General features: G+C 38.1%; 1 protein-coding gene across 1 annotated transcript in view; it reads left to right on the top strand.

The window, feature by feature from the left end:
* Positions 1 to 14,629, top strand: part of adamts3 (ADAM metallopeptidase with thrombospondin type 1 motif, 3) — a 148,423-nt gene that overhangs the window by 94,643 nt on the left and 39,151 nt on the right. Inside the window, exons 9-15 of the mRNA XM_065947669.1 lie at positions 466 to 609; positions 3,500 to 3,632; positions 8,267 to 8,380; positions 9,109 to 9,254; positions 10,478 to 10,653; positions 13,800 to 13,933; positions 14,470 to 14,593. Coding sequence (XP_065803741.1) covers positions 466 to 609; positions 3,500 to 3,632; positions 8,267 to 8,380; positions 9,109 to 9,254; positions 10,478 to 10,653; positions 13,800 to 13,933; positions 14,470 to 14,593 — 971 coding nt within the window. The remainder of the gene's footprint in view (positions 1 to 465; positions 610 to 3,499; positions 3,633 to 8,266; positions 8,381 to 9,108; positions 9,255 to 10,477; positions 10,654 to 13,799; positions 13,934 to 14,469; positions 14,594 to 14,629) is intronic.

Below are 14,629 nucleotides of genomic sequence, written 5' to 3'. Positions count from 1 at the left end.
TGCCTCTTTACAATTCTATTATGATTATTGCAATTGAAAAGTTTCTCTCATCTCCCCAAGCACCGGAAATCATTTCAAATTTAAGTTAATTACAAATGTAGCCTATATGTTACTTCATAGATGGAGACATTCAAAGATTTGACTTACCTTACTTTTTCATCACAGAATGGGTTCAGTATGGTTTTAGTCAGCTTGTTGTGTTAATCGCCTACTCTCATGTTCTATTTTCACTCAAGTGCAGTCTGTTTGTTTAAAAAAGGGTAAAGCAGAAAACAAAGGGTAAGTCAAGAATTCAAAACTAAGCTATTGATTCTATTTGCTGTTCATCTGAGTTGTTAAGAAATCAGTTATTGATCAGTCTCTTAGATCTGTGTGAATTTGAAAGATAGATAAAAAGTGAAACACATCAATTTGATGTCCTGCACATGTTTTTGAAAATGGTCTTGTCCGTCCCTGTGCGAGCAGCTTAGGGATGGAGCATGACGGCCAGGGGAACCGCTGCGGAGACGAGACGGCAATGGGAAGCGTGATGGCTCCTCTGGTTCAGGCTGCCTTCCATCGATACCACTGGTCCATGTGTAGCGGACAAGAGCTCAAGAGATACATCCAGTAAGTTCATGTTGACTTTCACAGAAAGGGGGGCGGACGGTTTCCAGGGCATTTTCTTAAATGAGTAGAATGATGTTCTGTTATAGATTACATTTGACTCAACGGCTGTCTTAACTAATCAAGCAGTGGTGAAAGGTGGCAGAGGTACAGTTTAGATGAATTCAAGGAAAATTACCAGGGATTTGCTTTGCAGTTAAGCCAATACAAATAAGCTTATTTATAGAGAAGATGTGTTGGTACTTTAATCATTCTGAAGGATTTATCAAAAGAAAATACAACTTTTTTTAAAAGGCATATCTTGCTGCTTTATCTGTGTTGCTTTAATTGTTAATAAAATTGTACAGGTGATGTTATCACAATTCCAAACTGGACAATGTGTTAAATAGTGAAGGATAGTTCTTATAAGCCACAACTGTAACACTTCATTAATCAACTGAAAAACATATAAGGTTGAGGATAAGTAGGGGAAGCTAATGGGTAGATGCATGGATGGTGTATCAACAAACAACATTTTATTTTTATTCTCATAGATCTTTTAAAGAAATGTGTACCTGGTGACGTGTTTCACCAGTAGATAAAACATTTCAAACCATTTTGTGATCTGAAAGTTAAAACTGTCACTAGTGTTTTTTTACAGCAATCATTTGGATTTGTTTATACTCTTGAAAACCACCATTACTGTACCTCCTTTTGAGAATGATTCTTTAAGCGCTAACACTGTTGGGTGTTCATTGCTAGCATTTGAAATGTCTTCCTTCACATAAAACGGTATCTTCCCATCCCTATAGACAGCACGCTGAGAGGCTCAGCGCATGCCTCCATGGTCTGTGTTCAGTTCACACACATTATGTTTCCCCCTCAGCTGCACAAGAATCAATTCCTGACCGGGAGAGTTCAGTAGAGAATGGCCACCAAACTACTGATGGCGTATTAGAGGAGATAACGACTGAAATGTGCAATCAATCGCCATACAGAGTCTTTTATGAAAGCAGCTCCAGGCTATATAGGTGAATCCATTGCAAGGACAAATCATTACATAGTGTGGAAAGTATAATTGCAGAGTGATAGTGAAGGATGGTTATGTGAAAGGTTTGTTACAAGGACAGCTGTGGCAGTGAGTCTTTATAGTTTAAAAAAAAAATCATTTTACACTTTTCAAAAAGCTTGTTTGACTTTACTAAGCTAGTCTGCTTCTCACCACCTGGCTGAATGAAGCCAAATCTGTAAAAAAACAATATATATAAATGCATAACTACTGTTATTACACGATATCTGAAAGTTTTTAGCACCACTTTGTCGGAACATTCTCAGGTTTCAAAGTGGTTCATGTATCAACAAGTGAGCACTTTGGAGCTTTATAACAATAAAACACTCTGTTATGCAGTGCTCAGTGCTGCAGTGCTATGTAGCTGCTCACTAAGAACTACAACCAAATGTTCAATAGCAGCTGCTCTCAATCTGATGTATGCTTTGATTTGGTAAGAACACATGTATTTTTTATTGCCATTGTTTAAATTCAAACTCAAATTGTTTTTCATGTTAATCAGTGCATCATAGGGAAATCTACACCCTCTCTAAATACTGCAAATACTACAACAACCTAACTCTTTTATACACAGTTCCATAACTATATTTATCATGGTACCTTTGAAACCTCCATTGCCCTAATGTTTCCTTTCTACAAGTGTTGTTATGTTGTTTTATGAATTCAAACTTTTAAATGTGTGTTTGTGTTCCTGTTTTTTTAACATTCAATTTTCAAGCCCTTGGAGATACTTGACATCGTTTAATGTTTGTGCAAATATAAACAGTGGCAGCAATTAGAATAACTCAGAAAAAAAAGACTCTCAGGGCAGGGCAGTTGTAAGCATAGGACAGGACGGGCTTGTTTTTGGATGGTTTAATGGAAATCATATACAAAGCTGTTCAATGATCAATAAGTAAGTTGAGTATGAAAAGTACTGATAGATTTGAAACTTGGAAAATACATTATAATTTTATCTATATGTGCGTTATTGCCATAATAATGCAATTTTTCAAATTTCCAGCAGTGGGTGACTCATTTGGGATTGTTAAATATAGACTGATAAGTTTCCTTGATTTATTGTGACAAACTGATAAAATTTTTCGGTTGATTAATTACCTCAAGAAACATTGTCCAAATAAGTTCATGGTATCAATGTGTACTTTTAAGTCTTCATTGAACCAGTATATTTACATTTTTAAAATGATGGTCCCATTTCAAGATAAAGATTCAAGATTCCGTTTATTTGTCATTTGTCATGTATCTGTACATAGAAAAAGACAAAATGCTTTTCTCCCAACCCCAAGCAGTGTGACAGCATAAAAAATCATGTAACATATAGACACATAAATATACCTCAAAATCTACTAGTTCTAAAAGTACCATAAAACAGGATCAGTCACAAACACTTCAAAAGTCTCTACGGTGGGAAGAAACATGTTGCAAAGTCATGGCAGCAAAAATGTAGAGCTAAATCGCAGATAAAGCAGGATGTCTTAGGGCATGGCTAACTGTGATTGAAAATTACCAACAGCTGCAACCAATGAATCAGGGCAGCGGTTAAGCAATATGTTAACTTGTGGTAAAAAAACAAATAAAAAAACAAGAACAAAACAAGATTGCAGTGGGCACAATAAATGCCAAACTCAAAATAATAAACATTATTTCCCAAATTGCTGATCACAATAACCATTTTGGTTTCTTCAAAACAGTCTATGGTTGTTATGGGAACAGATGAACAGAAAGGATCTGTTATGTGTGATTTAATAGCTGCAAACAATATCAGCAGCATTTAAATTTCCTTGTGAGCAGATTATCATGGAAACGCTTAATACATCCTCTTCTTCTTTTTATCTCTCCTTGCAGCACGTATGACTGTCTTTTGGACGACCCCTTCAAACACGACTGGCCACAGCTTCCTGAACTTCCCGGCATCAACTATTCCATGGATGAGCAGTGTCGCTTTGACTTTGGAGTGGGATATAAAATCTGCACATCAGTGAGTTCAAGCAGCACACTTTGTTTTACTGGCCAGGCGTTACCTGTACAGTGTGTGATTATCCCCCCCCTAAAATGTGTGTCACACTGTAAATATCAACAGAGGACAACAGAGGACAAGAGAAAAAACAGAGAGAAGTCATTTATTTTAGGAGTGTTGAGAAAAAGTTGTCATCCAACTTAGTTCTTGGAGTAAGTTCCCCAAAGCATTTTTTAGAAGAAGGAGATGATGAAAAAAGCCAACCTCCCTAAAACAGACCCTAAGACTTTGGACCAGTAAGCACTTCTAAGAGACATCTGATTACTTCACAGGACCCTCTGGCTTGTTCTCTGCAGGTGTCAAGGCGATAAATATTTTGTGGTTTGTACAACTGATCTTCTTTAATCTATCACATTTTTATCCAAAGGATGAGTAAAGATGCTAATTAGAGGGCTGTTACAGTCGGTCTGAATAGCCTAAAATGGAAGTAAATGGTGGAACGTAAACAGGCTGAGTTAGAACAAAAAAGAAGAAAAAAAATCAAAGTACCAGGTGGCTTGTTAATCAACCCCTCCTGAGATAATCTCTCCATTTTTTGTTATGCCAGTATATTAAATAATTAGAAGGTCAAGAGGCTCCATGTGCAATTTGTCAATATGTCAGATGAGTATTTGTCGCTGTCCAGACACAGCCACTAAAATCCAGCAACTTCTGAGGAAATTAAATTTCCGTTTGTCTTCGGAAGCGTAGATTTTTTGCAAAAGTCCATCATCAATTAGAACCAAAAACAAGTGGTGGGAAAATTTAGAATTTTATTTATGAACTAAAAATCCAACACCTCAGTACTTGGGTCCTTCTATAAAGCATTTGTGCATCTTTCAGCTCATTATTTTGGTGTCTGTGCCCAGTTTATTTTTAATCTCGTGAATTTCATCAGTGTGTTGACAGTGAAAAATCTGTAAGAGAAAAAATGGAAGATAGGTGAAGTGGGAAACTTTAGCTGTGGGGAAAAGGGGCTCAACTAGCACTCAATCAACTTGATTTCTGACTCTGTCCACTGTCCTATCTCTCCATTAAAGGCACAAAAAGCCCAAAAAATCTTTAAAAGAAAAATATATACTTTATTAATGCCAGAGGGGACATTCTGCAGCCTCCAGTGCTCTTGCGGCTCCATATTTTGGCCAATACTTGTAATTGTTTTGTGCAAGCTTACAGTTCACAGACAGGATGCTGGAAGTATTTTCCATTTATTTTAACAATATGACACATTTAAGATTTTTGTCATTGCTCTGCATGTGTGATGGTCTCCAACAATCTCAGGCTGTAGCTTTTAAACCCTTCTCCAAGATGGGCATGAGAAAGATAACAATAGTTTATGATACAGTCATACATCAAATCATATTCGTTCATGTGTTCCCTTTGCCACCAGTTTGTCTTATTGCAGCTCCATGCTCAAATCTTGAGTTATTCATAGATGCTGATAGACTGCTGTCAGCAATATAACTTCCTCCACTCGCCTCCCTCTGAAAAATTAGTATTTTTTTATGAAATATAGGACTATAAAAAGACTGCTCTGTCAGATTATACATTGTGACCAGATAAAGAAATGGGGATGTTGGCAAGAAATGTGCACTGCATGTTAAATAAGTACAAGAGATCCATATACTATAAATAATTTGATATAATTTATTCATAGTTCAGCCAAAATCATAAATCTGTCCAATCATTAATTGTGTGCTCCTTCCATTGACTAGAGAAATACAACAAGAAGCTGTGGAAAACCCTTTATCACAGCAATGATCTCTTCATTATTGAATTTCCTAGAGTCAAACTGCAGACAGTCACACAGTTTATTTTCAATTTGTCCATGCTTGCATTTTTTTAAGGTTTATTTTTGTGCTTCATGCCATTTATTTTAGAGATAGGACAGTGCAGAGATTGAGAAATCGGGGAGAGAGAGTGGGGAATGGGATGCAGGAAAGGAGCCACAGTTTGAATTCCAAAACCGGGCCACCCGCTTGGAGGAATATATCCTCCTTACATGTGGCGCACACTAACCATTAGGCTACAAGCTTCCCCATGCTTGCATTTTTAAACTTTGCATCCCCGTTGCTACTATACGTGCTCAAAAATCTCCATCATTTAAAACTTTTCTGGAACAATTCAAACTAACAACAAGTACAACCCAGTCTCACATAGTTTGTAAAATGAGGTAGTCATAAAATGTTGATATGTAGCATTACATGTGTGGAAGTAATTGCGCACACAGACAAATCGAGACCAACAGGATGTCAAGAGAAATAGCTATTCAATTAAACTTTCACTGTCATATACTGTACACTGCAAAATTATTACCAGAAATATTTGTTTGTATATTTGTTGGGCTTCCCAGACTCCTCTGTTTGATGTTAATAAAACACAAAGCCAGAGCTCCAGTCTGAATTATGGGAGCAGCAAGTGTGAAGTGCAGGCTGATGGATTACTTGCCCGTATTTATTTTTGTGTAACAGGCTAAAAAGGTTTTGTTTGTTTGTTTGCAATTAAAGCCGCTCAATCCAGCTGATTGTCTTGTGTGCCTCTGCAAACACAGAGCCACTCGCCCAAGCACATTGAGCAAAATTGGAGAATTCAATTCTGCAGAGTTCAAGTATTTCGGTCGATCTATGAAGTCCTAATGAATGAGATGGACAGAGGAAGTGGTTTTTGAACATTGACCCCTTTTAGTAGAGAACAAGCTCCAATTGCAGTCTTTTTTTTCTTCTTGGTTCAACTATTTTAAGTGAAAAGCCCCAATTAAATTGTTCAGCGTGAGTCAGTAAGTGTTTATTTAATAAGTATACTTGAAAATGGTTTATCAGGTATAGCAGCACATTTAGTTCAACAAGACAGTACTTAAAAAAGGCAGAAGGCAAAAAATACCTTACCTTACAAGTACAGCAAAATATATTCATGGAAATTAAAAATATTTAATAAGTAAAGTAATATAGATCCCACAAAAAGTAAAGATTCCTTTGTCAACAGATCAATGTGGATAATTCAAGACTTGGATTCTTAAAGCCTGAACACTGCAGGGGAGATAGGTGCTCAGCAAAAGTACAAAAGTTGACTATATTTCCCAGAATTTCTTTACAGAAGCTTTAAGGGTGTGTTGAACATTTCCATCATAACACAGTTTCGAACAGTTTGAATCCAATAAGAGAAGACGGAGCAGATGATTTTCATCTGAGCAAAATAAACTTCTTTCATGATCAAAACTACTGAAAAACTATTGTTTAAACAAATGTGTGTAGTCTAATGAAATCAATGTGGTTTAAATTAACATCAAACTTGAGCTTGGGCGGCTGTGGCTCAGTTGGTAGAGTCGTCGCTTTTCAACCGGGAGGTCGAGGGTTTGATTCCCAACTGGACAACATGTCCAATGTGTCCTTGGGCAAGACACGTAACCCTGAATTGCTCCCACTGCTTCAGTGGCGGTGTATGAATAGGATTAGTGCTATATAAGCTCAAGACCATTTACCATTATCTGCTTCATGACTGTCAGCAATATCTCTCCATAAGGAAGAGATCATTGACCACATTCAGAATCTCTTGGCCGACTGTTGAAATGATAAAGGAACGGTTCTGAGAAGCAATTTTAGGGGCTCATGTTGTTCACAAAGCCTCTGCGTATAGAGACACTCCAGGCGGCTGTAAACCACATTTATGAGTTTGCTCAAATCAATCTGATCATGTGTTCTAATCCTTGAAAGAGACGTTCGACTGACTTCCCTGGAGAGGAGGTTCACAATAAGCTGCCTCCTCCCCCCCCATAATCCACTCAGCTTTAGTGCCTCTGATAGTGGAGCCCACAACACTTGTAAACAACAACTGGCTCACTGTCGGCTGTCGGTGAGATATAAAGGATTGAGACTATGAAATTCTGAGTCAACTCTTCAAAGTAAATTCTTCGAGTTTTGCAGTATTCTTCACTCAGCCAGCTCAACCATACACATTCTTGTGAATGCTATATCTCAGGAATACAATGGGCAAAGATCTCTGAAATTTTGCTAAAATGTTCAATTGTTTTCGATGACGAACAGATAGGAATGTTGAGCTCAAAGGTCAAGGTAAGGCTTCTCATTAAAGGTTGTTATTGCTATCTAATTTAAGCCAGAAGAGAATAAAGGTCCACTCAATGACTCAATGATAATCTATACCATTTTTGAGTAAAGATAATTTTGTGATAAGCCCCCACTAAGGTGAACTAAGAGGGAGACCGCATAGTTGTGAATTATTTAACAAATAATCTTTGAAAACATACAAATCCACCTAATAAACAGATACCCAGTCTGAGGATCAGTGTTGACTGCCATGATGGATGTTTGTGGTGTTGTAACAAGGAAAACAAACCAACAAGTTTGGTGATGGCAAGCAGGAGCTAGAGAGGCGTTACTGCATGCAGTGTGCAATGGCAAATAATGAGCAGCTCTTGGGGATTTGTGGATGCCACGACAGGGATTTTATTTTTAAATCAGTGATGTAACACCATGATCAAGACAGTATGAAATGAAACATTGAGTCTTTCAGGCTTTTTGTAACAGTGAAGTTATTTCTACTTGATTTTTCAAATACAGTATGTGCCAGCTCACTTCTCAAACTTCTTTTCTGTGTTTCAGTTTCGTACATTCGACCCTTGTAAACAGCTGTGGTGCAGTCACCCGGACAACCCTTACTTCTGCAAAACCAAGAAGGGTCCACCTCTGGATGGAACAGAGTGCGCTCCTGGAAAAGTAAGTCTGTCTTTGAAATAATTGGCCAAAATATGCAGACACCCAATAGAAGCCAATAAAGGAGATACATCATCAATATACATGTATACATATACTGTATGTATAACTCTATTATTCTTATCATATCCAAACTAAAAATACAGCATATATCAAATGTAAAATCTGTGATTATCACAAGTACTGCTTCAACAAATTTTCTTGAACATCTCATTCCAAACCCCAAAAAACCTCAACTCTTTCCATGGAGTTTTTATCCCACCAGATCTTGATTTTTTGGCTTCAGAGATTTTTTCTCTTCAGCCACAAGAGCATAAGCAAGGGTCCAATACCGGTGTTTGGCGATGAGGTCTGGCTAACAGTTGATGTTCCAGTATCTAAATGTGTTGGATGGGTTTAGGATGCAGGCCATTTAAATTCTTCCACGCCAGCCTGGAAAATAACCTTTATTTTATTGACTTGGAAAATTGACACACATTTGGAAGCACACTATTGTCCAAACTGTCATTGTGTTATGTAACATCTAAATTTCCCTTTACTTGAACTATGGAGCTGAACATGAGCTTTCAGAATATCCTCAGACCCAAAGAACACATCTGCTCCTGACCACATATATTTGGCATTTAGTGTATTCACAAATTTCCCTGTGTTAACATTTAAAAAGTGTATAAGAATGTTGTTTTCTTTTTGGCTGACTTTTGCTCTCTCCTCAACCCTGTCCTCCTGAGCAGTGGTGCTACAAAGGTCACTGCATGTGGAAAAACCCTAATCAGGTCAAGCAGGATGGTGCCTGGGGCTCCTGGAGTAAATATGGTATCTGCTCGCGCTCCTGTGGAACTGGAGCTCGCTTTCGGACACGTCAGTGCAACAACCCAGCGTAAGTAGAAATTGCACCAAAATCATGGTATGATTATATGTTTTGGAAGATTGACTTAGTTAGTTGCCCTCTTGCCAAGAGTTATATGAGAAGATTAATACAACTGTTATGTCCAGTAAAAATGCTGATTCATTGAAATTTCCACATCCAAAGTCAAAGTCAAAGAGTTTTATGAAATCCAACTGCATGCACATGTTCACTGTGGGCAGACACATTATATTCACAAGTTGATGGTCTATCTTCATTTATCTTCAGGTTTTTCCCCCCCCATTCTCATCAGTGCAAAATCATAAAATTATGATCAAGATCATTTTTTTATTTTTATTTTGGCACAACCATCGGCCTGAACTCAATAATAAAGTCATGAGATTTGGTGTTCAAAATCGAATCACTTATTTCTATCTTTTTAACAACTGCAGATTGACCGGTTGGTGGAAGCATACCGTGTACTAAGTGATTACTGACAAAGTGCTGCTGCGCCAAAATGCTGTAATGCTTATAAACCTAATAGCCTAATAGCCTAAAAGTGGCATAAGTACTCAGACTATGGGCTACATTAAAGTAAATACCATTTTTGTGAGAATTCAAAGTAATACAGACAACATCTAAGTGATAATGCTCCCCAGAATAAAACTAATTTAACCTGTAAAAAAAAAATCAATACTTATTACATCACATTGAATGGATCACATCACAAAACAATTACTTTAAAAACATTAAAGACAACAAACCACATTATTAAAAGGGCTGTGGCGGTCCACGTCACTGTCCGTGGTGCTGAAGCAAGAAGGTGACAGGGAAAGATTGCCTAATCGTCACTTTGTGCATGAAATATGAATCTATTTTTATTTTATTCTATCACCTCTGCATGTAGAGGAATGACATTCTCCTATCCTTCATTGCGGTGAAACAAGGGAGGCACGATATGAAATCACAGAGAAAACAGAACCTTCACAAAGTGTAGTGTCTTTAATTACATCTATTTCTACTTTATGTCCAATCCATAGAATAAGGGGCAAGTGAGCTGGTGTTTAGAGTTAGTGACGCAATCTGTCTGTCTGTCTGTCTATCTCTATCTCTGTATCTCTGTATCTCTGTATCTCTGTATCTCTGTATTTCTGTATCTCTGTATCTCTGCCTGTCTATCTTCCTCTCTATCTATACAGAAAAATGACTCCCAGTCAGATCAGCACCTCTGTTGTTCGTCTGTTTCCTTCCCTCAGGCCCTCAAACGGTGGCCAGGACTGCCCGGGAGTGAACTACGAGTATCAGCTGTGCAACACTGATGACTGCCCCAAGCACTTCGAAGACTTTCGAGCCCAGCAGTGCCAGCTCCGCAACTCCCACTTTGAGTTCCAAAATGCCAAACACCACTGGCTGCCCTACGAGCATCCCGACGGTAAGCCAAAAAATGTCACCAGATTGTTTTGTTTCAGCGTGAGACTGGAGTGTTATTAAAAGCCAAAAAAAAACAAGTTAGTTTTAGACACATAGCGACCACATTTACCTCCAATACAGAACGGACATTTTAAAGTGGTTTTGTGTTTTTACATTTTTTTTTAATTAAATTTTTGTAGTATTTTGCACTCTCTTCTCCTTTCGGTCTCCCTCCACTCTATGCAGAATTTAAAACCATTCAAGCACAAAATGTGCCCTTTCTGCAAAGGTGATGGTTTTGCAAACCCTGTATCCCATTTCAGTCTCTGTTCTTTATCAGACTTTTTATCCAGCTTCGCTTCATGGAGCCGTTTGTCACTTATTGCACCCAAATTGATCTGAGCTTTGAAGGTCAGTGAGGTGGAAAAGGAAGTCGGACAGCCTGCTGAGAAACTATAGGGAGGCGAGACTGACAGTGGGAATCCATCATTATGTACTGTAAAGAGCTTTTCTGTGGACAGCAGTGCATTTTATTAATAAGGTCATCAAATAAGTTAAAAGGTACATGGGGAAAAAAAAACGTTTTTTTACAAGGCCATATTTCTGAGTGTTATTTTAGAATGAATGTCATGGTATACTCAGTATGTTATAGATTTATGTTTATGCAACAACTTGTGTGTTATATTCAAATATACATAAAAACTCCTTTTATCAAATCGTGATTCAAGTTTGTAAAATACAATGGAAAACAAAATCCCAACTCCCAATGCATGGATTGTGTCACGCTTTATTCATCTTTAATGTAGATGAGAGAAAAGCTCAAGTCAATGATCAAAGACTATCATTTACAGAAATACACACATTTACACATCAAATAAACACTTTAATCAAACTGAAATAAATCAGCTGTGTGATAAGACAAGAAAAGATGTGAAACTGTATTTGAACAATATGAATGTTGCTTGTTGTTGTTTCTTCTTACTCTCCTGGAGTAGGAGCAAAACATCAAGTGAACATTCAATGAAGAGCTTGCTTTCATGGTCTTACATCCATTGATATTGCAAGAGTATTTAAAGACTGGAATGGAACTTTCTCCAGAATGACTTGAAACTGGCAGATCGTATTTCATTTGAAGCTTAAAAATAAAAAAAATGCCAGACCCTTGTAGAGTGCCTGTGTTTTTGTAAAGATAAGATAAAGATAAAGATAAACTTTATTGATCCCCCGTGGGGGAAATTTGTGCATTACAGCAGCTCCAGAAAACAGGGGACGGGAATATAATTATTAAAAATAGAAATAGAAGTTAAAATCAAATCAAACATATTTACATCAGTTAAATAAAAAAATACAATAATGTAAAATTACACAGTAACCAAGGGATTTGTTCTTAAAAAAAACACACACACAGTGTGTAGCATGAGGTGGTGATGCTGTTAAATAGTCTGATTAAACAGTCTGATGGCAGATGGGATGAAAGACCTGCGGTAGTGCTCTGTCTTGTAGGGTGGGTGTCTGAGTCTGCTCCTGAAGGAGCTGCTCAGAGCCCCCACAGTGTCATGCAGGGGGTGAGAGGGGTTGTCCATGATGGATGTCAGCTTCACTAGCATCCTCCTCTCACCCACCTCCTCTACAGAGTCCAGAGGACAGTCCAAGACAGAACTGGCCCTCCTGACCAGTCTGTTCAGTCTCTTCCTGTCTCTCTCCGTGCTCCCTCCTCCCCAGCAGACCACTGCATAGAAAAGTGCAGACGCCACCACAGTGTCATACTATACGTCATACGTCGTACTGTAATCTGTTATCACAACTTCTGCACTTTATGTGTGAACTCATTTGCACATTTTAATTGTTGTTGCAGTTAAGGTTCAAGGTTTCTTTATTCGTCTCCCTAGGGAGAAATTTGTCTAGGATGCTGGGAAATTGCTGCATGGACAATACATTGAAAACGACATAAAAACAGTAATTACAAATGTGCAAAAAACATTTAACTTCTCCGTGCTACAATTCACCCAAGCGTCTGCTTACTTATCCATACATATACACACACACACACACACACACACACACACACACACACACACACACACACACACACACACACACACACACACACACTCACTCCTACAGTCACAGGTGCATGCACATGCACACTGTGCACATGTACACATGCCACTCCAGACAGTTTCATACATACATACATGTCTACAGTTATCGGTACATTGGGGGGCCTCCTGGTTTTCCGTTCCTCTTCTATTTTTTGCTCATTAATGAGCTTAACTGAAAAAGGAACTAGTGAGTTTTTGAAGCGGTTGTGTTTGCACAGAGGAACCCCGTACCTTCTCCCTGAGTTCAACAAAACATATTCAGAGTGCAATACATGGGAAGTGTCCGATAAAATGCCCTTGGCCTGTGTGATTGTGGCCTGCTCAAAAAGATCCTGGGGGGTAAGAGGGGCACACATGCCCATGATCTTGCCTGCTGTCTTAACCAGGCTGAGGATCTGAGATTTAGATTTTACTGTTAAAACACCAAACCAGCTGGTGATGCCATACCGTAAAATGGACTCTATTGTTGCTCTGTAAAAGATGAACATAATGTTTTTACATACACTAAACACTTTTAGTCTCCTGAGAAAATGGAGGCGCTGATTTAACCTATTGTTTGTGAACTGTTTCGTAATCGTGTAATGATTATTATGGCATGTGCTGCTGCCTTCTTGGCTAGGTCACACTCGTGAAAGAGATCTTGATCTCAATGGTTTAATTAGCTGCTTAAATAAAGGTTAAAAATACAAAAAAAGAGACAACCTTTTCCCACAATGAAATACTATTCGTTTGTTTAAATTGCACAGGCTTTCTCAAATGGATTCAGAACCTTTTAGCTCATGATCTGTATTAGGGTTGGTTGTTCTGTGTTTACTTTTAACCTCATTATTTCAATCCCTGCAGCAATAACAAGGGGTAAAAATGGTGATGGGGGTTTTAAAAATATTAAATCAGGTTAATCTACCAGATGCCAATTAAAACAAATTGCCTGCTTGAATCTAAACAAAAGGCTTTGTTGTTGGCAATAAATCTCTCTGGTATTTTAATAACCCTCCATGATATCCTTCATTTCCAGCACCTTATTAATAACCATCCTACAACAATCTAATGATCTATTATATTGCAGCCAACAGGAGATGCCACTTGTACTGCCAATCGAGGGAGACCGGAGACGTGGCTTACATGAAGCAGCTGGTGCATGATGGGACGCAATGCTCCTACAAAGATGCTTACAGTATCTGCGTGCGTGGGGAGTGTGTGGTGAGGACTTGTTTAAAGAACATGTGTTTGACGTATTAAAAGATGAATGAGGTTATTAAGGCCATTACCAGCCTCGGTCTGTTTGAAGGACATTTTAGTACACGGTGTGATTAGATCCAGAGCACGCGTGCAGTGCTCTCTTAAAGGCAGCATTCATGTACAGTTAAATGTTTTTGATAATGTTTTGATTCAGATATGTGTGTTCAGAGATTTCTGTTTGTATAAGTTAATTACAGCGTAGAATAATTGAATATTTAACTGCGTAATTAGGTAAATGTTGACTCTTTTGAAGCCTCTTTTCTTTTAAATGTATTAAATAAATAAATTTGAGCTTAGAGCATTAAAACAGTACTGCACATTCAGAAGGAAGTAGTTTTAGCAGGTATTTCCAACTTTTAAAGAATACCTACAGTACTAAGTTGGAAAAGTGAGATGGTTTTTGCAAGGCTAGTGAAAAGGTATAAAATATAGGAAACACTTAAAATGTGTCCAAAATGGTCTCAAGTGATACATATTATTTCTGTGTTGGTCTTCAGAAAGTTGGCTGTGACAGAGTGATCGGCTCCACCAAAGTTGAGGACAAATGTGGAGTCTGTGGTGGAGACAACTCCCACTGCCGCACCGTTAAAGGAACCTTTACCCGAACACCAAAGAAACCTGGTAAGCACAAAACGCAATGTCTGTAGACAGAGACCT

The sequence above is a fragment of the Labrus bergylta genome, chromosome 2 (assembly GCF_963930695.1).
Source record: "Labrus bergylta chromosome 2, fLabBer1.1, whole genome shotgun sequence".
NCBI classification, from domain to species: Eukaryota; Metazoa; Chordata; class Actinopteri; order Labriformes; family Labridae; genus Labrus; species Labrus bergylta.
The sequence above is the reverse complement of the archived record's forward strand: the minus strand, read 5'-3'. Positions and strand labels throughout refer to the sequence as shown.